General features: G+C 36.0%; 1 protein-coding gene across 16 annotated transcripts in view; it reads right to left on the reverse strand.

Annotated features, from left to right (window-relative positions):
- Positions 1–27,126, reverse strand: part of Stacl (Stac-like) — a 194,977-nt gene that overhangs the window by 26,864 nt on the left and 140,987 nt on the right. For all 16 annotated transcript variants that reach the window (XM_069498855.1, XM_069498846.1, XM_069498841.1 and 13 more), the window contains one exon: positions 3,971–4,128. In XM_069498855.1, the coding sequence (XP_069354956.1) occupies positions 3,971–4,128 (158 nt within the window). The remainder of the gene's footprint in view (positions 1–3,970; positions 4,129–27,126) is intronic.

A 27,126-nucleotide genomic window follows, 5' to 3' on the forward strand; every position in this document is an offset into this window, starting at 1 on the left:
GTATAAGTCGGTTAAATGGATGGGCTTTTAAGAATCCCGTGTGAACTCTTTAATTTTCCGGTATAAAAAGTAGCCTATGTCCTTCCCCGGTATATAAGCTAACTCTGTACCAAATTTCATCAAAATCGGTTGAACTGTTGGGCCGTGAAAAGCTAGCAGACCGACAGACAGACACACACTTTCATATTTATAATCTTTATATATAAAATTCAAAGTCCTGACTGACTGACTGACTGACTGACTGAATGACTGACTTACTGACATACATATATATTGGAGGGTCGATATTGAAAGAGTTCTTACCGTCTGTAGACACCGTGAAAAGAAACGTATGAGCTTTACTCTACGGAAGGTAGCCATCTTTATTTTAGTTGTCAGAGTTGGATTTTGACACGCACGCATTTTGTTGTTGTTCACAATTTTCTCTCGCATTAAATTAATTAAGTATCAGATTATAGCTTAGCTAATTATTATTCTTTGAGATAGGTAGGTAGTTTCTTAATCGTGATATTTAATTCGGTGATTGTGATATAGTTAGAACAGTAATTGTTCGATGCTAATGTACATTGTGTTAAATCGTAACATCTAGTGCCATCCGGTGACTTTGTCTGCAAAGCACTATTAATAATGTTCGCGTAGTTGTTTGACGAATATGGAATACTAATTATTGGTGAATATTAGAGTAATTCGTGAGTTAACGTTTGGCTCAGTGGATAGATTATTATAAGGACATCCGTTAAGGTTATTTCTGCAGACGCTAGTGATTTAGAGTGTAATTGGAGATATACCGGCAGTTGAGATAATGATTAGTTTGAAGTGATAGTTTAGTGTGATAGTAACTTGAAGTTAACTTTGATAGTAGGTACCCGCTTTAGAATCGTATAACCCGGTTGGTAAAGAATCATTGATGACTCTCGTGTAATGTTGAAATGGATTAGACAATGAGTTGCCCATGAGATCGAATAGCTTACATTCTACCTGGTTTCTGTTCACGATGCTATGGTGTTCTGTATGCAGATGTGCACAGAGTGGAGAAGGTAGAGCTATTGCGATATTCTGAATTAGTAATGAGAAGTCAATTATAAGATCTGGTTTAGATCGTAAGAGAGTCGATGCAATGATCCTTTTAAGAGCGTTCATGAAGTTGTGATTGATTACCTTGAGATGATTAGATAACGGAGTAGGTCGTGACTTGATTGAGAGGTTGCAATAGCAATTGCGCCCTAATCACACGATGTAGTGTTTAGCTTAGGTTAGCTAGTTTAGAGTGAGGTGAGGGGTCGCTGTGAGGGGTGGTTGGAGGCGACCATAGGTAGGGTTAGGTTAGGGTGATCTGGTTGTGTTACGTTGATGGTTTCCATGTGCGATACGTTACTGAGAACTATTTGTAAAGAACATGGATTAAAGTACCTACTTATTAATTACTACCTTCTGATGTCGGCCAAAGATGAATAATAATTATCAGCCATCCTCCTGTTCTCCGACATATATATCAACGCACAGCCTAAACCGCTGGTCTTATACAAATGAAATTTGGAGGGTCTATTCTTTGTAAAGAGTAGGTATCCACTAAGAAAGGATTTTTCGAAATTCCACCCCTAAGTGGGTTAAATGGGGGATGGAAGTTTGTATGAAAGTCCGTCATTTTTCAAATTATTTGCATGAAAATTGGTATTTGGGTTCTCGGTCACAAATGAAAAAATACGTGTTTCAGGATTTTTGGAAAATTCGCCCATAAGGGTGGTAAAATAGGGGATGAAAGTTTGTATGGGAAAGATTTAATTATTGATATCATTAACTTGAAATTTGGAAAGTAGGTTTTTTCTTGAGGTTATGTGTCAGCTAAGAAACGACTACGAGAAAATCTCCCCCTAATGGGATGAAATGGGGGTTGGAAGGTTACATGTGTTATTCGGTGCAGTTCAGGGTGCGCGTGCTGATGTTATAATGTTTTTTTCTGAAAAAAATGCCATTTGTTTCCTGTAGGCTACGCGGGCGAAGCCGCGAGCAGAAGCTAGTATTAGTATATGGATAGTATGGATGGATAGAAGAAAGGTAAAGAATAATAGAGGGAGAAAATAATTGAGATGCTGTTAACGTAGGCGACACGACGACGTAGGTATAGGCATTTTGTGAACGGAATTGATCTCTCCATTCCAAATTGATGGATGCAACATTTTCTACTATCACGGGAAGCAATCAATCTGGTTCAATTACGGTGTACATGAAGCAGTTTACACGAAACATAGAGTATTTAGATATTGTATGCATCTGCAAAACAACGCGTTTGAATAGCGCTAGCGGACCATTCTGTTACTAGCTGAGATCACTACCTATATTATAAATGCGAAAGTGTGTTTGTTTGTTGGTTTGTCCTTCAATCACGTCGCAACGGAGCAACGGATCTACGTGATTTTATTGCATAGGTATAGTATCACACCTGGAAAGTGACATATACTACTTTTTATCCCGGAAAATCTAACGGGAACTTTAAAAACCTAAATCCACGCGAACATAGTCGCGGGCATCAGCTAGTCATAACTATACCTAAGTACCAGACAGATCGAGATGACAATGGGAGTGTGAGGCCATCTCAACCTGTCGCGCACTGTTCAAGTAAATCTCAAGATTCTAGGCCCAGCGCGGTTCGTTCAACGTTGATTTATATCAGTCAGTTTTGTTTTGATCGAGCGAAGTGAGGTCGCTGAGATAATATACATAGGTGATGACATCCATCCGTTCGTCCGTCCGTCCGACTGTCAGAGCATTCATCAATTATGACCCAACATATGGCTGGACTACAGGATATTCGTTAATTGAAATTGTCTGAACTATTGAACTATTTTGTTAATGATGTTTATACCCTTTTGTCCACTAATGAAATTTATTTTCAGATTTGACATAGTTTTAATTATCGCTTAAGGGTCGGGAGAATGGCTTCACATAAAGGTATTTTGTCCTTAAAAAGCTGAAATTGTAGTTCCTAATTAATTTCTATTGATTTGTCACCATTTTTGTTATTTTTAAGCCTGAAACACACAGAACTTGCGACGGTAATTTGTGTCCAACACAATTATTCTTTGAAATTGCAATAGAAAGAAGAAACTGTATCAAGATGTTCACACTACGGAGCTCGCATTGACGCGTGACGCCGCGCTCCTTTAATTTGGTGTGACGTTTTTGATAGAGTTTCTTATAACACAGAATATATTTTATATTTACATATACGAGTAGAACACGCTAACGCGCGCGTTCCATTATCCTGCAGTTTTTTTTCGCTGTGTCTGTTTAAGCCTTTAATTACTATGATATGCTATGAACAACATTACTGTGTACTTATGTTAAAAATTATTTTAAGTATTTTACTTAGTAAGTTGGCATATTTCACAAAAAATGCAATTAAAAGCCAACGCTGGTAACGGGCCCCATTTTTTGAAGCATACTCGAAGGTGTCAAAAGGTGCGTAAATCCCGCGTAAATATCCATTGTACTCGTGGTCGCTAGTCGCTACGCGTGTGCTACGCAAGAGCGATCACGCAGTTAGCCGATCGGAGTCCGTGAAAATAGGTGCCGAAGTAGTCATAGAACTATTTGTATAGTAGCTTACGTACTACATCCGACTTCCGTCATCAAACATCGCTACATCATCCGTGAGAATATCTCAGATGTGCCTCGGATTCAAATCGGACATATGACCTCGATAATATGTCAACGATGTCCACTGAATAGCTTGGATTTGGATCAGAGATCAGATTAGTGCGTAACCAATATCCGAATCGGTCCGAGTTTTATATCCGTATTTTCACGGATTCAGATCGGATGAGAGCGTGATCACTCTAATAACACAAGCGTTCGAATTTTTGTCTTCATTTTTTTAAATACAGTAAAATCGTATGAGCTTTCCTTATCTGGTGGGGTTTTTTTATTAAGTATCTTTGTGAAAACGATAATATTTGTAAAAGATTCATACTTGTCAGGTGGGGCGGCGTGGGGCGGAGGTGCACTGGGCGGTTTTAGGCTTCGGAAAGCTTTAAGCCACTTGTTCTTCATGCTGCCTGCGGATGAAGACGATAGCTTGCGGTCAGCTGCTGCCGTGCTACTGTCCGCTTTCGCCGCGAACAACTCCCTCTGCAAACAAGGGCAATTCATTAAAAACGATTCAAGTGTTTGGGAAAACTGCCAAGTTTAGCGTGGAGCAAGATTTCGTTAAAAGATCTAGATCATCTAGACCTATTTTTCCATCCGATGCGGTATCAAATATAATTGGTTTAACGATTGGATGCACAAAATATCTATGCGGATAGATTCCATTTTTTTATTACTACAACTGCTGGAGGAGAGAAAGCTGAGAAATTGGCGTCAATGAGAAAAACTACTTAAGTTGAATAATTTTCTATCGTTGAGGGAAATCAATTACGGTATCCAAAGATTAAAAGCCTGAAAATAACACAACATAAGTACCCAAATTCTTCTACATACGACTCGATTACGAGGGATTTCGATTCTCAGGTTTGATTAATTATTACCACAGACCACCACCTTGTAGACGCCTAATAGCCGGACACCACCGATCGCAAAGCTTATTTGGCAGTTGCTTAGCATAAAAGTCGGCCCACGCCCGTTCGGTACCCTCATTTCGCACATTATCTTGATTACGTGACTTTTGAGTCCACCAATCACAACAAAGCATTCTCCCCTGTCCCCCGACAACATTTTACGATTTACACTATACTCTGCCCCAATTAGGCCACAGGTCTCAAGACAAAAAAAAGTATAGCATAGATAGTATAGTTTTTAATAAATTAGTTTTCTGCTACAGGGCCAACCCTAAATTGTAAAAAAAACATACACTAAACTAGCGGCACGCTATGATGGCCGGTTTGACGTTTGTCCGCTCATGAAGTTCCGTATTAATTGATAACGACTTTGAAGGAAATAATTGTATTACTTTATTGACGATAGTGATGTGCAGAGATTCATAAATTTTATCGAATGTAGTTTTAGGTTTAGGACTCAAAATTTATTTATTAAATTGATTTCTTAAATGTATACAAGTGTAGAAAAATCAGTTTGCACCATTTAAGGGGTGAATGTACTTGTGAATATGAACAATTTTCACTATGTGGACAAACCTCTGAAATCGCAAAAAAATATCAATAAATTTTTAAAAATGGAATCTAATACGATCGTCACATAGGATCGCTGGCTAGCACAACTACTACCTCCGGCAAACTCGCGTCAATGCTCAATGCAAAACAAAGCAGTTTCGAATTGACGTTGCTTCGAAAAGTATAAACTGTCAGTGCAATGCGATTGTGATATAGTTTTGACCTGGCTTTGGATTTCAAATATTGATACTGCATTACTGTTGACCCTTGCTCGTTAATTTGGACTCTGTTCAAGCCCTTTGTTGTGGATTTCGTCGATATGACCGAACGTACGCAGAGAACTGTTCTAAATAGTCAGACACGTGAGTTCCTAATACGCCTTCGTAACTATTTCGATCGTGAAGCTCAAAATGGAGGGCCAATTTTACCTATAACGTCAGTGGTTGAACGCGTAGCTGATGCGCTTAATATTGGACAACGAACTGTTAGACGGATAACTAAAAAAAAATATGGCGAGACTGGCACAGAAGAAAATAAACTTCACACACCAAAAAAGAGAAAACGAGCAAAACCAGTCGTAGGCATCGATAGCTTTGATGCCGATGCTATCCGAAGACATGTTTACGGCTACTATTTACAGAAGGAGTATCCAACAAGAAAAAAGTTGGTGCATTCACTGAAGGAAGCTGGATTATTCTTCGGTGGGGAAAGTTCTTTAACGAAGATTTTGAAGACCATTGGATTTCGATACAAAAAATGTAACAAACGCAAAATATTGATGGAAAGATTTGATATAGCGATGGCAAGGTATACTTTTTTACGGCAAGTGAAAGAAATCAAAAATTGGCAAAATGTTGTGTTCTTGGATGAAACATGGCTTAATGCTAACCATACTGTAGGCCGTTCTTGGAACGATGACACAGCAGCATCTACTTCCAAAGTTCCTGTAGGAAAAGGATCGCGACTTATAATTTGTCACGCCGGAACCATCAACGGGTTTGTCGAAGGTTCTCTCATGGCTTTTGCGTCAAAAACCACTGGAGACTATCATGAAGACATGAATGGAGAAAAGTTTACTGAATGGTTTACCTCAATGTTGTGTAGCCTCCCTGAACCATCTATTATAATTATGGACAACGCCCCATACCACTCGATGCAAATTGACAAGCCACCTGCCCAATCCCAAAAGAAAGCTGATATCGTCGCATGGCTTCGTAAAAATGGCGTAGATGCAAACATGAATATGTTAAAAGCGGAATTAGTACGTCTTTTAAAAGAAAACAAACCAACCAAGATCCGATACGTCATTGACGAAATAGCATTAGAACATGGGCACAGAGTTATACGGTTACCGCCTTACCATTGTGAGTATAATGCGATTGAGTTGGTGTGGGCTCAAATTAAGGGATATGCTGCAAGACACAATACAGAACCCCCATTTACCACAAAAAAAATGCTAAAATTATTAGAAGAAGCTTGTGAACATGTGACTAAAGGAGACTGGGAAAAGGTTGTGAATAGAACTGTTAAATTAATAAGGGAAGATTATGAAAGAGATGTGAAAATAGATAATATTATAGAAAACGAACATATAATTATTAATGTATGTGATGATAGCAGTGACGACAGTGAAAATAGTAGTATGGACGAATCTGATTAATTATGGCCTTTTGTGGCACCTTTTTCGGTATCTTTTGTATTCATATGTTTCTTGTGTGCATATAAAGTATGTATATTCATTTTCGTTCAAATATTCAGTTCGTTCAAATAAATTAAATAAACATATACATTTTTGTTTTATTAAACCTATTTAATCAGGTACAAAAACAAAACTTAATTGTTTTTTGTTCGAGAATAAATTGACATTCCACATCACTATTGTAATGTGTCAAACCGGCCATCATAGCGTGCCGCTAGTGTAATTTGTCAAGTGATTAGACAATTTTCTGTGTGGTACAGCTAATTTTATCCATGATTTAAGGGTTGGTCTCATAGTAAAAGTTGTTTATAACGATGATTAGGTAGGTATTTACAGTCTACAGAGTCCCAAACGTGTCGAAAACTTCGAGCGGGGAAGCGGACTGATCTTCATTATCTCACTAAAAAATTTAAAATATAGTACAAGAATAAGCTTTTTTGCCATTGTTCCACGATCATTTTGATACATTTTACTTAAATTGATGGCCAGATTTAATATAGAGAAGCTAATATAAGTCACGGTTTTCACACATTGATAAGTATATACCCATAGATTAATTATTGGTCTCGCTCCGTATATACCTAAGTAAACAGATAAAAATATTGAAATCATTGGGATTGGATATTTTTTTTGTAAAATAACTCATTCGTGGATTTGTTACGCGGAAAAAACTCAACAAATAAAAACAGAATGTTGCTTACAAATAGTCAAAAACGATTGGCGTGTCCATTTAAACACATATGGTCCACTTTTCAGTGACTTTTTCAATATTGGCATTTGTTATGGGGCCAGTAGTTACCAATTACTGCTATAGCCGAATCTGCTGAGCTATTAATTAATTACCAAATGATCAAGCTAGTTGTAAATTATTTACCTAGCACTTGTAAAAGTTTATTTGAATAAAAATATATTCTACCAGCTTATGCTCGCGACTTCGTCCGCGTGGACTACACAAATTTCAAATCCCTATTTCACCCCCTTAGGGTTTGAATTTTCAAAAATCCTTTCTTAGCGGATGCCTACGTCATAATAGCTATCTGCATGCCAAATTTCAGCTCGATCCGTCCAGTAGTTTGAGCTGTGCGTTGATAGATCAGTCAGTCAGTCAGTCACCTTTTCCTTTTATATATTTAGACTAGCAGATGCCCGGGACTTCGTCCGCGTACTGGTTTCTCATGAGATCTGAAATTTTCCCGCTGCAAAAGGCCTCACTTACCTACTCACTCAGTCTCACCTTAAGACACGGAACCCAGAATACCTAAATGCCAATTTTCATATCTCTAACTTCAAAACCATAGGACCCCATTTTACCACCATTAAGGGGGGAGTTTCCCAAATTGAATTATACAGATTCTTATTATTTAAAGCTAATAACCTAAATGTCGATTTTCACGTCTCTAACTCCAAAAACATAGGACTTTCATACAACCTTCGACCCCCCCTTTCGCACCCTTTGGGGGAATTTTTCAAAACCGTTTCTTAGCTGACACCTACCTAGTTTGTAGGCTTTATAGGTTCTGAGATTTCGTGATTAGTCAGTCAGTCAGTCAGTCAGTGAGTGAGTGGTATTTCTCTTTTATATATTTAGATAGATTCTATTCTACTCTATAACGTGTCTATTATGTATTACCTATGCGTTCTAACGATGCAAATTATTTTTCTATCAGTAGGTAGGTACTTTACGCATGTTAGCCGACGGGAGAAACTCTTGAAGAATGTAAACAACTATTATTTTCTCATAAGTGCATGATTAGGCACGCCTTCCCGGTGAAGCCGCCATACTGTTATTTGAATTTGTCAAGTCAAAACAGTTCGAACTTAAAACTTGTATGGAGATATCAACGGCGGTATATCTACTTACATAATGATCGATTAAAGCTACGAATAGTACACTATGTCAGGTTAGCTATAACTTGAATAGTTTAAACAGGTAACTTTACTGTTTCACGAAAGAAAACTTACAATACCTTTGCATAATTTGCATTTGAGCGTTCTTGCAATGCAGTGCAGGTAAGTAGGTATACCTACCTATCTAACTTAAATTACACGTGTAGGGGAAGCCCGGGCAAAATGCATAAGTGACAGTGTAAATAAAACCACAATCTGATACTTTTAATTTGTACTATGTTTAATCATATTAATTTAGAAAATAACAACTTAAATTTAAAAAATAAACGAATTATAGTAATTATAAGCATTAAGTAGAAGTATCAATTATTCATTTTGCTCAGTGGGGTCAAAAGGATAAGTGGAATTGGTTTACATCAGTCTTCGCATTTATCACAGAAGAAGCTGCCAACTCCTACATAAGAATTGCAATCTTCATGCGCCCAACTTTTGCGCTAATTACACTGAATCCGATCTTGTGCTGTTGATTCAGTGAATTTCGCAGCACACACTAAATCAAAAAATAGTCATTAATTTTTATGCTTTAATTAAAAGCTAATTATCCTAAACTATACCTAACTACGTATGTACATTTAAGTGAACGTAGATCTGTACAAAATTAACTGGCCGATAAAAAGAATTAAAATAGAATTAATTAAATAACTGAACGGGTATCTATCCGTTTGGCCCATATGCGTTTTGCTCATATCCTTTTTGCCCGACGCGCCAATATCAATGAAGTCAAACTTAAAAATTGTTACTAAGTAAACAAAAAGTAACGATCACAAAATATAATCCATACTATCCCTACTAATATTATAAATGCGAAGCCTTTCACGGCTCATCCGTTCAACCGATTTTGACGACAAGTTTATCAAGAGAAGTATCTGGAATGAAGAGCATTAAAACGAATCATTATCATCATCATCATGATCAACCCATCGCCGGCTGACTACTGAGCACTCAGAATGAGAAAAGGTTTAGGCATAGTCTGCCACACTAGCCCAGTGCGGATTGGCGGAATTCACACACTTTTGAAAATATTATGGCATGCAGGTTTTCTCACGAAGTATTTTCTTTACCGTTAAAACAAGTGATATTTTTTAATAGCTTAATTAAAACGCACATCGAAAAGCCGGGATCGAACCCCCGGCCTCCCGAATAGAAGGCAGACGCCTTAAACACTACGCTATCACCGCTTTTAAACGAATAACGTTAATAATTTATCTCTTCTTGTTCGTTTCGAGTTTTCCTTAATTATCTACCGTTTGGAAGAATTGCCTTTTGGCACTGGGAACAATCAGTTATGTAACAGCTTGTTAGTCACACTTGACTGTGAAGTGTGAACACCACTTCTTATAATGACCTGCTGGTTCCAAGCGGTCACAGGTAGAACACGTGGCCTTTGAAAATTTTGCTGACTACAATTACGTGTGGAATTTTTTTTTTGACCTAATTAATTATCAAAGATGAAAATTTAATAGTTCTTGCATTGTAATAAAAATTGCTGTTGTTTACCTAATTCTTTTTGGATTACACCTTTTTAGGGTTCCGTACCTCAAAAGGAAAAAGGAACCCTTATAGGATCACTTTGTTGTCTGTCTGACTGTCCGTCGAGTCTGTCAAGAAAACCTATAGGATATTATAGGATTTCTTGACACTTTGTTGTCTGTCTGTCTGTCGGTCTGTCAAGAAACCTACAGGGTACTTCCTGTTGACCTAGAATCATGAAATTTGGTAGGTAGGTAGGTCTTATAGCAGACATTCGGGGAACAATCTGAAAACCGTGACAAATTCACGTGGTTACATCACGCAAAAAAATTATTGTGGTCATATCATAACTCTATGTCATGAACTAATAATTAGTATTTTCAATTTTCGAAGTAAGATAACTATACTTATCAAATGAAAGGTCTTCATCTGTGGATTCTAAAACAGATTTTTATTTATTTTTATGCATAATCGTTTTTGAATTATCGTGCAAAATGTCGAAAAATACGACTGTGGTATGGAACCCTCGTTACGCGAGTCTGACTCGCACTTGGCCGTTTTTTTAAACCCCGTGGGAACTCTTTGATTTTCCGGGACAAAAATAGCCTATTACTATCCCTGGGATGCAAGCTGTCCCTGTACCAAATATTGTCAAAATCCGTTTAACGTGCGTTTAACGGATCGGCCGTGAAAAGCTTGTAATTATAAAGACAGATAGACTGATAAGCACACTTCCACACATAGATAATACATAGGTACCTATTAGTATGGATTTTTCAATTCCATTCAAACGATTAATTTCCCTAGAGATATGACAGAATTTAGTTACAATGTGGATAGTGTATGACAAGTAGGTATTCTGCTAATGATAGGATAGGTGTGTGAATTATTCGAATAGCTACCGACTTGGGTATGGCTCGAGACATGTCTCAGACTGATAATTGATTAACTAATATGATATTAATTATATTATCTAACACTGCAAAGAGGACTAAAGTACTTGAAATGTAATACTAGTAAATAGGTAAAGCTGTGATAGCTTAGTGGTCAAGACACCGCCTTCTAATCGGAGGTCGGGGGTTCGATCCCGGGCACGCACCTCTAACTTTTCAGAGTTATGCATGTGCGTTTTAAATAATTAAATGTCACTTGCTTTAACGGTGAATGAAGACATGGTGAGGAAACCTGCATATCTGAAAGTTCTCCATAATGTTCTCAAAGGTGTGTGAAGTCTACCAATCCGCACATGGTCAGCGTGGTAGACTATGACCAAAACCCTTCTCACTCGATAGGAGACCCGGCGAGTCGGCGACGATGGCTTGATCATGATGAGGTATAAGTACGTGACAGGTTGAGATGACAAACGGGGAGGGAACGCCCTGCACAACCGCACAGCCACCGCGCTAACCCTGTGCGGACGAGCGCGGATGACGTGCGGGCGTGCGGTGCGTTCCCCCGCCTCATACCCCGATTGGCATCTCGACCTGTCGCTGATTAGTATATATTAATTAAACTGAAAACAATTTCGTGAAGCTAACAATTCACTATTACAGCTAGTGAATAACGTAGCGATATGAGCGATAGATTAAAAAACGTTTAAACTGACGCGACGGCTAGTAGGTATAATTACATACTGATACGTATTTTTACACTAAGGGGGTGTTTTAATCGAGCGTCCCCTAGCACTACGGCTAAGGTAAAGGCAGTTACAGGCTCGGTGGTAGCTATACATAGACGTAGCATAATAGACACTAGTTGCCCTGCATGAACTAAATAAATTTTGATTTTGATTAAGTACTGTTTTTAACATTTGCTGTACCTATCTAGGAACGAAAAAAAATGTAAAGACGTTTATGTATTAGGCGGTAAATCTATCTAGGTAGGTATAGAATATAATATTTTAGGGTTAGTTTGGAAAAAGGAATGAAAAAATTTCCTACTCAAAGAAGATAAAGATTTTTTTGCGCAAATAGTTTTACAATTAGCCTGGAAACATTTGTCTGAAGTTGTTATATGTAGCTTGATGAAAATCAATATATATATAGTGACGTAACACATACAAATTGAAAGAACATCGGCGTGGGATTACCTGAATGTTTTAGGAAGCGTCTAGAAATGTGACCTATGCAAAACTTAGTAATTTAATTGGTTAGTTTTTATACAAAATTAGTTTTGTAAGACTTTATCGTAGATTAAATTATTAAATTAATAAATTATTATTTGATTAAATTCATATCCGGTGTTGGTTATAATGACAAAACATTACCAGAGTTGCCACTCTAAAAAAAGTTACCTTTAAAATAGGTATTTCGTTATTATTAAGTAATAAATAAAACTGTTTATAAATCAATGCTTACAAACTATTTTTATTATTGTGCTAACTATTACCCGCACCTTCGCCCCCACGTGGCTCAAGGAAAGAATAATTATTGAGGGTTTGTTACAACAATTTTTGATGTAATAGTTGGTTTGTAATGGTTGGTTAATGGGAACAGTTTATTTGTCTGCGCTTAAACTTGCTTTACGGCTCTAGGCTCTAGTGTAACTATAATCATGCTTTTTTTTGGTAGATCCTGAAATGAAAAATCTTGGTGATTATGTTTAAGTAATGGACCCCCTGTGGTATTAATATTTTTTCCTACATAGACGCATTCAAGGTAAAATTTTGTTTGAAGCTCGCCTTTGTTCTTTGTCAATACCTTGTCAATACTAGTTCACTCTGTCAATAACCAATACCTACTGTATCAACTGTCAACACAGGACTCAAAATTAGATTTAATCCTCAATACATCGCCTCAATCACAGCAATGCTCCACGTGTATCTATATCGCTACACAAGGTCAAGCAGATCTATAGGAGATTAATTATTGTGGTAATTTCATTACAGCATGTGGGAAATACTCCTGATTCTTGAAAGAAAGAAAGTGATTAAACGTTTTTTTAAATAGAGATAGCGAGCAAACGAGCAGGCGGGTCACCTGATGCTAAGTGATAAGTGATTACCGCCGCCCATGAACATTTGCAGCACCAGAGGAACTGCCAATGCGTTGCCGGCTTTCAGGAATTTGTTGGTCCGCCTCTTGAATAACCCCATTATATGCATAACAGTAGGTATTGTCCGTGAGTCCGTTTTTAGTTGTAGGCACGTTGTAGCTATGTTCCTTGTTCAAAGCTGAAAGTGGTTGAAAGTCGGTATAGCGATTCGTCAGTGTTCTCTAATTATGGCAAACTAGACAGACAGCCTGTGATGCGTACACAATTATTGAATTTCAGGTGAAACTGCCAGAAATTTTGGGTCGCCTTACGCAACTTCGTTCACATGGGTTTAGGGTTTTAAAAATCCTGTGGGAACTATTAGATTGTCTAAGATAAAACGTAGCCTATGTTTATTATATTCTCCGAGAAGCAGAAATTTCGTCCAAATCTGTTAAACAGATATGCCATTAAAAATTCCGTGAGAGCTCTTTGATTTTCGGGAATACTTAACAAACCTAGTTTACGCTGAGACCACAAAGTAGATAGAACGTCTCAGCTTTACATTTTAATAAGGTTCTATTACTAAGAATCCCCGCGAAGAGTGCATATCAATCACTACAGAGTATAAGATATCGGAGAACTGGGCCTTGAAAAAGTTCGATGTCGATAGAAACGTGTGATAAAATAATACTGTTGTAGGGTACCTACTTTTGATAACACCCTTATTATTTAGACATAATATTATTATGAAACATCATATACACAACTTAAGGGACAAACAGCAAACTTTGCTATAAGTCCGTAAGCTCTCCGTACGAAAAAGAAAATCCAAATGATTATCATTTATAATTTATATCTATAATACGTATACAAAAAAACTTGTCCTGACTGACAAGTCGATTGGTTGCTAAATCGACTTGATTTGGCATAGAGATAGTTGAATAAGGACGGAGAGTAACATAGGCTACTTTTAATACCAGAAAGTCAAAGAGTTCCCACGGGATTATTAGAAACCCGAATCCACGCGGACAAACTTGCGGGCAGCAGCTATATAATTTCCACCCCCACAGGATTAAGAGATGTCTGAAGGTCCGTCATTTTTCATGTCATAAAAATTGGTTTTAGGTTTAAAATGAAAAAAATACGTGTTTCAGGATAAAATTACAACCGAACGAAACCGGGGCGGGTCAGCTATCCAAATAATATAAACGTTCCCAAATAATGTAAATTTAGGTAACTGTAATTTTCCATTCCTATGAGACATAACATCTGTTTCAGTCTTCCACCGAAAAATCCTCAGGGAGATTCTACAATACAATTATTTATTACTGGCCTTTTGATATAACAGACTTGTGAGAAGATACCTACTTATTTAGATATTATTATGAGTACGGTTCGTTCGGTACTCCGTTATAAGAATAATTTCTCTTATCCTCCGTCACAAAAACAATTCCAACACGAAATAACAAAACAGACTACTTCAATTTGAATCACTATGTGGTAGGTATTAATCTTAGCACAAAATGGGTCGAAATAAGCTGTAGGTAGAATAATGTTAAAGGACCACAATACGTGATAGTACATTACAAAAGGTGTGACTTAATTAGCCCATTATTACACGCTTATGCAATAATAACATCGATATAGAATGTAATAATTTTTCATGGAAGCTTAGATTTATTCTAATCACGAAGTCGTATAATTAGGTAAGTACTTATTAGCTCGTGAACCGCATTGGCTGGGCATTGCCAAAGATAATAAATAATGTTAGGGACAGTGCGTATTGTATATAGAAAGTAGGTATAACTAGATGACGCCCGCGCGCGACCACATTCGCGTAGATTAAGGTTTTAAAAAATACCGTGGGAACTCTGATTTTTCGAGATAATATTGTGTAGTAACTAGTCTACTAAGGTAATAGTAGGTATGTATGTCTATTGTCTATCTTCGGGGTGTAAGTTATCTCTGTACCAAATTTTATGAAAATCGGTTAAACGGATTGGCCATGAAAAGGTAAAAACAGTGTTAACACAAACAGATAGATACCTACCTACTGCACCTTCGCATTTATGATATAATATTACCTAAGTATGAATATGTTTAATTAGATTTTGTATTACAAGCGTAAGCGCGAGTCCCTGAAAATACGTTCCGAAGTAGATAATTATAAGAACTATTTGTATGGTAGCTAATGCCATTGTGCCGTAGATATTTTTTTATCCGTATTTTCACGGCTTCGGATCGGATGAGTGCGTCATCGCTCTTAGGATCTTTTTGCTTTTGTCCCACGACACCTCAAGGTTTTTTTTAAGCCCAACTGCAGTTTCAATTTGTTTGATATTAGTATGTACTTAGTAGCTGTGGTATAGGTCCTGCTATTTAACTAAATCCTATTTAGTTAATTGAATTAGTGTCCGCACGTTGCTACTCACAAAATATGGTGAAGAATTGATGATTAAACGAACTTACCCTAAGTGAAGTTCTATCATAATTATACGAGGGCTTCGTCTGAAGAGATTAAGAATACTTGTAGTAGACGAACCGTCTGGCCATTCAAACACTATAGTTGAGAAATACATCTAAAAATAAATAAAACAAAATAAAAATCCATTGATACATTTTTCGTACCATAGACTGTACTTCTCACAAGGCAACACTCATGCAACACTGGTCGCCATTTTCATTCAGTTTAGAGTTCTTTTTTTTTTTTTTTTTTTTTACTATGTCATACAATATGGGTGTCCGAAAGGAAACAAATGGGATGGGGGGGATCTTAATCTCTTCAGACGAAGCCCTCGTATAATTATGATAGAACTTCACTTAGGGTAAGTTCGTTTAATCATCAATTATACTTTGCTTCGTCTTCGAGATTAAGAATACTTGTAGATCTTTAGAGATATGACATTTGTGAAAAAAAATGATAATATTAATTATATTTATATAATCAATTATATCAATATAGTAAATGAATATAGTAGCCTAATCAGCAATAGAGAGTAAGTCAAAAAAAGTTAAATAACTTTATGTGATTTCAAAACAAAACATTTTAAATGTTTTACTAATTATGATTTTAAAACGGTTTTTTTGCAAATCATTGCTATTATCAGTTATCACAAATGGAGGATGAATTTGACCAATCCGCAGTTTTGTGTATTAGGTTATATTAACGGTATTTTTAAATGCGGTAAAAGTGGAGGCATGCCTCGTTGAATGAGCTGCAAAATATTTGTACGAAGTATTATACTTTTATTTCAAACTTCCTTATCCAACGACTGATTGATTGGAAACAATCTGGTTTATATGTGCTTTGAAACTGATAAAATTACAGTTGATTATGGTTTCTTACAAGGAATGTTCTAATAACATGTACTAATAATGCCTCTGTCGGGCATATTTCTGGCTTTTCTTTGAAAACAAAAAAAGGCAAAACTAAGGAGGGTAGAAAGAAAGTCAGCTCGCGAGGTTTTTGATTAAATCGGGTATTTTATAATAATTCTGTCATTAGTTTTAATTTCAACATTCTGTACATTAATTTTATGTAAAGTTTGCCACTCTTTGTGCCGTTACAAGAGCGAATGTTGCAATTCTTTTTGTTAAATTTTCCATACTGATCTCATCTGGGTACCAGTTTTCCCACAACAATTAATACTATTGAAGGATTTAAGATGACATTCTTTCCCAACTTTCCCATAGTATACTATGGGAAAGTTGGGCGAAGCCAGTATTAACCTTTATACAATCTTAGTTACCTTATCATCTGTGCCTATTTTTGCATTTACAATCAAAAATAGGCGGATCTTGATTGTATAAAGTACCTACTTTACACAACTCTGGTATGAAACTTTTTAGTTAAGAAAATAAATGAGATGGAGAACTGATGCTTGATAATGATCAATACTATACTTTTACAAAAAAATAAGTATTATTATTTTTTATTTTTTAAAGCAAAGCTTTATTGTTTAACAGAATTGAATCTTATCAGTTTAACTATTGATGAAGCAAGCAATATGATATTGTTTAATGCACTTCGTGGGGTGCTCCTTCGTGAAGATGCTGCACGAATAGCTTCGCGGCTACCAACGTGACTTTTTGTTACAATTGGCTGTTAGGAGCAGATAACAATACAATATGTGTATTGGTTTAGTATTAACTTATGTAAGTATTAATATCTACAAACTTTTTTTTTTTTTTTAAGGAACCACGGTTGAGTCGTCCAGAGTGGAGCAATTACGATGCCCTCAGGCTTATCTAAAATTAAATTTTATTAATTCGTTATTTTTAAAATTACGAATATTGGTTTTATAAATTCAACGTAAAAAAAGATTACTGCTAGCTCCTTGGGTCTCTGTGCAAGAAATATATATGCATCGCAATTTTTTTATTAAGCTATAGCAAATAAATCTATCTAAGAGTTTTACTGTTCTACTGAAGGCATGTCCTGTCAGTTCTAACTTGGTATTGCGGTGCGGTGTGATCGACGTGATTTTTCGTCAGCTATTTTCATCATCTTGTGAACAAGTGTAAACGCGTCGACTGATAAAATGATTTTTTCTTCGCACCATGTCCTATTTCTTGGTACTATTAGTGAGATGAGAAAATCACACGCGATCCATTTTTATTACATACTAAATTGCACTTGTATTGTCGATGCGAGAAGTAGGTATCTGACAATTATATTTTTATACTCTTTACGAAGATCTTTAAATCGAAAATATGTTGCAAAAACTCTAAGTTGTGTTGAGCATACTTTCTGCCATTTCACATTAACTTCATCCTTACCATAAGCTGCCCCCAATCAGTTTTACGACATGACTGGACATCAGAAAAGATTTCTAAGCAGTAGAAATCATTATGCGACTAGAGAGTAACATATTCCTTGTTATAGGATTAACTGAACTTTCAATATTGTGTCAGCCATCATTCGGAATCTTTTGTTAAATGTTCAGGAATAGTCATATTATTACGATTTTATATGACTCTTATAGTCCTCAGTTTTTTCTAGAGATATTTACATAGTTCGATATTCTTGGTGTACAAGTACAACCAACCATATTAAACAGCGGCTAAGATAAGGTAAGGAGGCTTGCTAATATTGAGCCAACTGTCGTGTCGTACGTCGCTTAATTTTTATTTTTCATTAGTGAGAACTAAGTATCCTAAATATTACACCCAGTGTAAGGTGTCAACGAACTTTTCTCATAGTTAACATCAAACATAATGTTTCTAAGATATCTATTATGTGAGTTACATTCTGTTGGCAAGCGTATAATCAGTCAGCAATTATACAAATATTATATCATCCAAATAATTGGATGAAATATATCCTAAAAACCGAAGTAAGTATATTACTGGTTTCATTCATTTTGTAAAACTGAAGAAGCTGCGTCAATCCGAATGGAAGAACGATAAATTCGTATTTTTGATACGAGATAATTTTGAATTACTCATAATAGAAAATAAGCGTATTTTATATCAATTAAGTATACATAAGAATGAATTCCTCGAAATTAATGTTAAAGTTGCTCGTATCAACAGAAGACTTCTCCGTTTTAAAGTGATTCGTTGGTATTTAGAAAAAACACCTTAAATGTATTGTATAATAATTAATAATGCATACTGCACTGCATTCACATATTGTGAAAAATTTCTCGGGGACGGTGTAATTCCTGTTTCGCGGTTGTGAAAAAAAAGGTATATTATAACCATTTTTAATCATGATAAAATTAGGGCATCATTTACAATGAGGCGCTATCTGTCATAGAATGCAGATAGTCTACCAACGGTGTATCTTACTTCGCCTATCGGCTTGTCTGAGCGCGCACTCTGCGGCTGCGCGTGCGGCGGTGGCGGGCGGCGGCAGAGGAGCTTAGTATAGGTACTTGCGAGGCTGTTGCGCGGCAAGCGCTGATTTCCTCTTTGCTCCCGTCTGCCTCACCAGTGGAAGCGGAGCTTTCACGTTTGACTCGAAAGACCGAGATTCGTTATGTAGTGAGAAAACAATCGTTTTAGCTTGAAACGACACAGTCTCCGCTGCATCGCCCAATTTTTCGCCAAAATGAAAACTGTCAATTCCAGCCAAGTATTAAATGATTTTTAATAGTACATGTTACAAACTTCGGTAAAACATAGACTCAACAAACTGGGAGTCACACAAGAGCTCGGCTGCATCAAATAAAAGTTTTATGAGGTACGAATTACGTCAGACAGTGCTGCAGCCTTTATTTCCGCGTTTAAATGTGGAGATCCAATCTTAAGACAGTTTTCTGATAGGAACTTGATAGACTCGTGGTGGCCCTGGCAATGTGTTCCCAAAGGACAACTAATCCTTTATTTTAGAAAGAGTTTCACCTAGTAGATCCAGTATAATTATCCAAAATAATTAGATTCATTCAGAAGTTGAGGGTATATCGCAAATAGAATCCGTACCTAATCAGTTGCTCTAGTCCGACTGGTGACGATTGAATGATATTCATCGTATCGTCTACAAATAGTTATTTTTGACTCAGGCTCACAACCTGTGCTCAACATAATTAATATGAAGGTATTATCTTTCAAAGATAAACTCATCGTTTTAAGTAATTAATACAAAAGAAATAGTCTTTACAACTATCCTCAATGTATATTGACGTGAAGGTAACACTCTCTAATGAAGTGTACTCAACACTTATGTTACTGGATATTCACTTATTCTCTTATGAAATAGGTAAGTATTTTTGAAATAATAATAAATGTACAAAGGAAATAGTCTTAATAACTATACTCAATGTATATTGTCGTGAAGGTACCACTCTCTAATGAAGTGTACTCAACACTTATGTTACTGGATTTTCACTTATTTTCTTATGAAATAGGTAAGTATTTTTGAAATAATAATAAATACAAAGGAAATAGTCGTAATAATTATACACAATATATATTGTCGTGAAGGTAACACTCTCTATTGAAGTGTACTCAACACTAATTACTAATATTACTAATTTACTGAAGTAATTTGTAACCTACCTTCTTGCAAATGACAATTCTGTAAGAATTGTCTGAAGGTGAATCCGATAGTAATTTTCAAGCACGTACTTGTATCCTACTTTCCAATTTCTTTATATTTCGCAGTAGATACTCACCACTGACTTTATTTTAAAAGGAAAAAACGTTTAGGCACTATTATCACTCAATTTAACTACGAGTTTTAAGAATATCGTGTTGAACGGCCAAGCACTAGAACGCGAATGAAAATGGCGACCAGTGTTGCATGAGTGTTGCCTTGTGAGAAGTACAGTCTATGGTACGAAAAATGTATCAATGGATTTTTATTTTGTTTTATTTATTTTTAGATGTATTTCTCAACTATAGTGTTTGAATGGCCAGACGGTTCGTCTACTACAAGTATTCTTAATCTCGAAGACGAAGCAAAGTATAATTAACCTTTTCCCCCCAAAATACTTAACAACAGACAGTAGCCTACATAATATTCTCTAGATAAGCACTCAAGTAAATAACCAATCACTTTATTCTAGGTACTGTAACGGAGCACTTACCTAGCCATCAGCGTCACGGGGGACCTTCTCGACAAATGAAATTGAAGCTAACGTTTCAAGACGTTGAGATGGCAATGAGGGAATGAGGCGGGATAACGCCCCGCACTCCCGGATGTCATCCGCGCTCGTTCGGACCGGGTTAGGGCGTGGGCTGTGCGGATGTGCGGTGCGTTCTCTCCCCGATTGCCATCTCGACCTGTCGCGTACTTATAGCGAGCCTCAATAGCTCAAAGGTTAAAGGAGCGGACTGAAATCTGAAAGGTCGGCGGTTCAAATCCCACCCGTTGTACTGTTCATAAACACGTTTTAATTATTTTCTTGTCATGTAATCACAAATTCAGTTTTCGGATTTTTTCCTTTACTTGTGCTAAGAAGAAGTGTCCGAACACTACCTAGCCCGTTTTCCTCCAAACCGTGATAAGAAAGCCATAGGCTGTTTCTTTGAATTTAGTTCACTACGGAATTGACCTCGAATATGCCTCGAATCTACACCATAGCGTGACTCCCACTTCCCATTTCGGACAGGCGTTCTTTGATAAGAAAATACAATACATTACATAGGTTTTTTTACAGGTATTTACGAGTAAAATGTTCCGTGCGTTTACTAAGAGATGATAACTGGTGAAAATGTAGGTTAAAATGCAATAACTTAAATAAGCTACCAGTATAAAGAAAAAATTTAGGGCATTCAATGTATTTCTAAAGTATTCTTATAATATTTTAGTTTATACCTAGTTTAGGTGGAGCAATAGCAAAGACGACCTACTTAATACAGCCCAAAGTTGATATCTAAAGTATTCATCACCATCATCATGATCAACCCATCGCCGGCTCACTATGGAGAAAAGAAAGCTGTGCTGCAATACAAATTAAGCAATTACAGGTAAAAATATATAAATCAATAATAAGTAGAATAAGGAAAAGCTGTGATAGCCTAGTGCTTAGGCGTCCGCCTTCTAATCGGAGGTCAGGGGTTCGATCCCGAGCACGCACCTCTAAATTTTCGGAGTAAATGTGCGTTTTAAGTTTTAAGTAATTAAATATCACTTGCTTTAACGGTGAAGGAAAACATCCGTGAGGAAACCTGCGTGATTGAGAGTTCTCCATAATGTTCTCAAAGATGTGTGAAGTCTACCAATCCGCACTATGGTCAAAGCCCTTCTCACTCTGAGAGGAGACCTTAAGTATTAGTTAATCGTTATTCGTACCTATTGAAAGAAGTTTATTCCAAAACTACATAATTTTAACATGCCTATTCATCTGGAATAATGTAATTGTCAAATGATGAAAGAATTTTTCACATGCTACTGCTTTTGATTCAGATGTTGTGTGCACTTGGTGTGCACTGTGATGTCATGGCGCTCATGGGTTATGAATGAAGTATGAAGATAGCAGAAAATGGTTCTCTATTTAGAGCAAGCATTAGACGATAGGTATTTTAAATATTCCAATATGTAAAACACAAATATCATCGAAGTATTTCTTGAAAAGTCCGCTTTTAGTATTTAATACATATCTTAAACTCAAAATTCACCAAAATGTTTTCACCTTTTAGTAACTGAACGCTTGAAAACCTCAAATAAACATACCTACATTAAAATCGTTGACCTAAAAAATAAATAAAAATATACCTACCTACTACATCTACTCGCATACCTTTCTTAAATAAATTTGATGAATTGCTTTGCATGTTCATTAATTTTTCCAGCGAGTTAGTACAGCTTTACAAAATTAGAATGAAAACAAAAAGAAACGAATTTTAACTGCTTTGCGATCCTGGTCACGATTCGTGTCAGGAACAAATAAAAGCTCAGACTATAAAGCCTCTTAATAAATCTTATCTTCAGTGAATAGGCTGAGTGAAAGGGTTATCTGAAGTTTAACTTCTTTTTACCTCCTACTCAGAAAAATTTATGTAGGTATTTAAGTTTTGACTCCGCCGATGTCTGTCTATAGATTCAAAATTCAAATCTATTCATATTCATCTTGAGTACCTACCTATCCACTAAAACCAACTTGTACCTACAGTTGTTTTCACTATTTACCATTTTGGTAATATAAAAGTAGATGTAGGTATGTAAGATGTTACGAACTTCACTATTTGTAGCACTCAGACAAAAGTAATTTATATGGAAATAAGTCAATGAATAAAAGTACGGGCCCACACAAAATGCGACAACAACATCCCGCGACGGCTATTGTACGGAAAAACTTACTAGCTTCATATTACAAGGAAATATATAAAGCAAGACACACTGCAGTGCGCGACGGTGACCGACGCACAAAAGAAAGAAAGAAAAAATATTTACTAACAACATTGTGCGGCGTGCCACACAATACAACACCTACTTAAAGTATCAGTTACCTCGGCGCTTCCACCAGTCGAATATTTGCTCAAAGGAATAGGATAGAAGCTCTAAGATAACACCTATTTTCTTGTATAGCACAACCTGGTACCAAAAAACATTCCTTCTTCTTTTTGTTGACTACTATTGGAGGTTGGCCGTCATATCGCCATATAATTTTCTATATTTCACCAAACAGAACGACGTTGGTAATCCAAGTCCATTCTTGGCTGTTATTAAGTCACGACTTTCTTCCTCTACCGACGCTTGATGCTTCTATTTTCCTCAATTTTGCCAACCATAATGGTCTGAAGGAGAAAGTACTGGTCATGTCTCAGACGACTGACCTTTCTGCATATTTTGATGGTCAAAATTAGGTCTCTATATTTTTACCGGTGTGTCGTAGGATTTCGTCGTTTCTTAGTTTCCCAACTTTTTTGCAGCATTCTTCGGTAGCACCACATTTCAAAGGCTGTAGTTTTTAGTTGTGTTTTTCCACATTTCAGCTCAGTATAATAGCTGAATTTATGGTATTCTGGTATTTCTGAACATTTGAGATTGTAGCAATGATTGATGCAGTGTTCCGGTAATCGATCAGCTGAATTGCAATATACTTGATGATTAAACGAACTTACCCTAAGTGAAGTTCTATCATAATTATACGAGGGCTTCGTCTGAAGAGATTAAGAATACTTGTAGTAGACGAACCGTCTGGCCATTCAAACACTATAGTTGAGAAATACATCTAAAAATAAATAAAACAAAATAAAAATCCATTGATACATTTTTCGTACCATAGACTGTACTTCTCACAAGGCAACACTCATGCAACACTGGTCGCCATTTTCATTCAGTTTAGAGTTCTTTTTTTTTTTTTTTTTTTACTATGTCATACAATATGGGTGTCCGAAAGGAAACAAATGGGATGGGGGGGATCTTAATCTCTTCAGACGAAGCCCTCGTATAATTATGATAGAACTTCACTTAGGGTAAGTTCGTTTAATCATCAATTATACTTTGCTTCGTCTTCGAGATTAAGAATACTTGTAGATCTTTAGAGATATGACATTTGTGAAAAAAAAATGATAATATTAATTATATTTATATAATCAATTATATCAATATAGTAAATGAATATAGTAGCCTAATCAGCAATAGAGAGTAAGTCAAAAAAGTTAAATAACTTTATGTGATTTCAAAACAAAAACATTTTAAATGTTTTACTAATTATGATTTAAAACGGTTTTTTGCAAAATCATTGCTATTATCAGTTATCACAAATGGAGGATGAATTTGACCAATCCGCAGTTTTGTGTATTAGGTTATATTAACGGTATTTTTAAATGCGGTAAAAGTGGAGGCATGCCTCGTTGAATGAGCTGCAAAAATATTTGTACCGAAGTATTATACTTTTATTTAAAACTTCCTTTATCCAACGACTGATTGATTGGAAACAATCTGGTTTATATGTGCTTTTGAAACTGATAAAATTACAGTTGATTATGGTTTCTTACAAGGAATGTTCTAATAACATGTACTAATAATGCCTCTGTCGGGCATATTTCTGGCTTTTCTTTGAAAACAAAAAAAGGCAAAACTAAGGAGGGTAGAAAGAAAGTCAGCTCGCGAGGTTTTTGATTAAATCGGGTATTTTATAATAATTCTGTCATTAGTTTTAATTTCAACATTCTGTACATTAATTTTATGTAAAGTTTGCCACTCTTTGTGCCGTTACAAGAGCGAATGTTGCAATTCTTTTTGTTAAATTTTCCATACTGATCTCATCTGGGTACCAGTTTCCCACAACAATTAATACTATTGAAGGATTTAAGATGACATTCTTTCCCAACTTTCCCATAGTATACTATGGGAAAGTTGGGCGAAGCCAGTATTAACCTTTATACAATCTTAGTTACCTTATCATCTGTGCCTATTTTTGCATTTACAATCAAAAATAAGGCGGATCTTGATTGTATAAAGTACCTACTTTACACAACTCTGGTATGAAACTTTTTAGTTAAGAAAATAAATGAGATGGAGAACTGATGCTTGATAATGATCAATACTATACTTTTACAAAAAAATAAGTATTATTATTTTTTATTTTTTAAAGCAAAGCTTTATTGTTTAACAGAATTGAATCTTATCAGTTTAACTATTGATGAAGCAAGCAATATGATATTGTTTAATGCACTTCGTGGGGTGCTCCTTCGTGAAGATGCTGCACGAATAGCTTCGCGGCTACCAACGTGACTTTTTGTTACAATTGGCTGTTAGGAGCAGATAACAATACAATATGTGTATTGGTTTAGTATTAACTTATGTAAGTATTAATATCTACAAACTTTTTTTTTTTTTTTTTAAGGAACCACGGTTGAGTCGTCCAGAGTGGAGCAATTACGATGCCCTCAGGCTTATCTAAAATTAAATTTTATTAATTCGTTATTTTTAAAATTACGAATATTGGTTTTATAAATTCAACGTAAAAAAAGATTACTGCTAGCTCCTTGGGTCTCTGTGCAAAGAAATATATATGCATCGCATTTTTTATTAAGCTATAGCAAATAAATCTATCTAAGAGTTTTACTGTTCTACTGAAGGCATGTCCTGTCAGTTCTAACTTGGTATTGCGGTGCGGTGTGATCGACGTGATTTTTCGTCAGCTATTTTCATCATCTTGTGAACAAGTGTAAACGCGTCGACTGATAAAATGATTTTTTCTTCGCACCATGTCCTATTTCTTGGTAATATTAGTGAGATGAGAAAATCACACGCGATCCATTTTTATTACATACTAAATTGCACTTGTATTGTCGATGCGAAGAAGTAGGTATCTGACAATTATATTTTATACTCTTTACGAAGATCTTTAAATCGAAATATGTTGCCAAAAACTCTAAGTTGTTGTTGAGCATACTTTCTGCCATTTAACATTAACTTCATCCTTACCATAAGCTGCCCCCAATCAGTTTTACTGACATGACTGACATCAGAAAAGATTTCTAAGCAGTAGAAATCATTATGCGACTAGAGAGTAACATATTCCTTGTTATAGGATTAACTGAACTTTCAATATGTGTCAGCCATCATTCGGAATCTTTTGTTAAATGTTCAGGAATAGTCATATTATTTACGATTTTATATGACTCTTATAGTCCTCAGTTTTTTCTAGAGATATTTACATAGTTCGATATTCTTGGTGTACAAGTACAACCAACCATATTAAACAGCGGGCTAAGATAAGGTAAGGAGGCTTGCTAATATTGAGCCAACTGTCGTGTCGTACGTCGCTTTAATTTTTATTTTTCATTAGTGAGAACTAAGTATCCTAAATATTTACACCCAGTGTAAGGTGTCAACGAACTTTTCTCATAGTTAACATCAAACATAATGTTTCTAAGATATCTATTATGTGAGTTACATTCTGTTGGCAAGCGTATAATCAGTCAGCAATTATACAAATATTATATCATCCAAATAATTGGATGAAATATATCCTAAAAACCGAAGTAAGTATATTACTGGTTTCATTCATTTTGTAAAACTGAAGAAGCTGCGTTCAATCCGAATGGAAGAACGATAAATTCGTATTTTTGATACGAGATAATTTTTGAATTACTCATAATAGAAAATAAGCGTATTTTATATCAATTAAGTATACATAAGAATGAATTCCTCGAAATTAATGTTAAAGTTGCTCGTATCAACAGAAGACTTCTCCGTTTTAAAGTGATTCGTTGGTATTTAGAAAAAACACCTTAAATGTATTGTATAATAATTAATAATGCATACTGCACTGCATTCACATATTGTGAAAAATTTCTCGGGGACGGTGTAAATTCCTGTTTCGCGGTTGTGAAAAAAAAGGTATATTATAACCATTTTTAATCCATGATAAAATTAGGGCATCATTTACAATGAGGCGCTATCTGTCATAGAATGCAGATAGTCTACCAACGGTGTATCTTACTTCGCCTATCGGCTTGTCTGAGCGCGCACTCTGCGGCTGCGCGTGCGGCGGTGGCGGGCGGCGGCAGAGGAGCTTAGTATAGGTACTTGCGAGGCTGTTGCGCGGCAAGCGCTGATTT

The sequence above is a fragment of the Maniola hyperantus genome, chromosome 5 (assembly GCF_902806685.2).
Source record: "Maniola hyperantus chromosome 5, iAphHyp1.2, whole genome shotgun sequence".
Classification (NCBI taxonomy): Eukaryota; Metazoa; Arthropoda; class Insecta; order Lepidoptera; family Nymphalidae; genus Maniola; species Maniola hyperantus.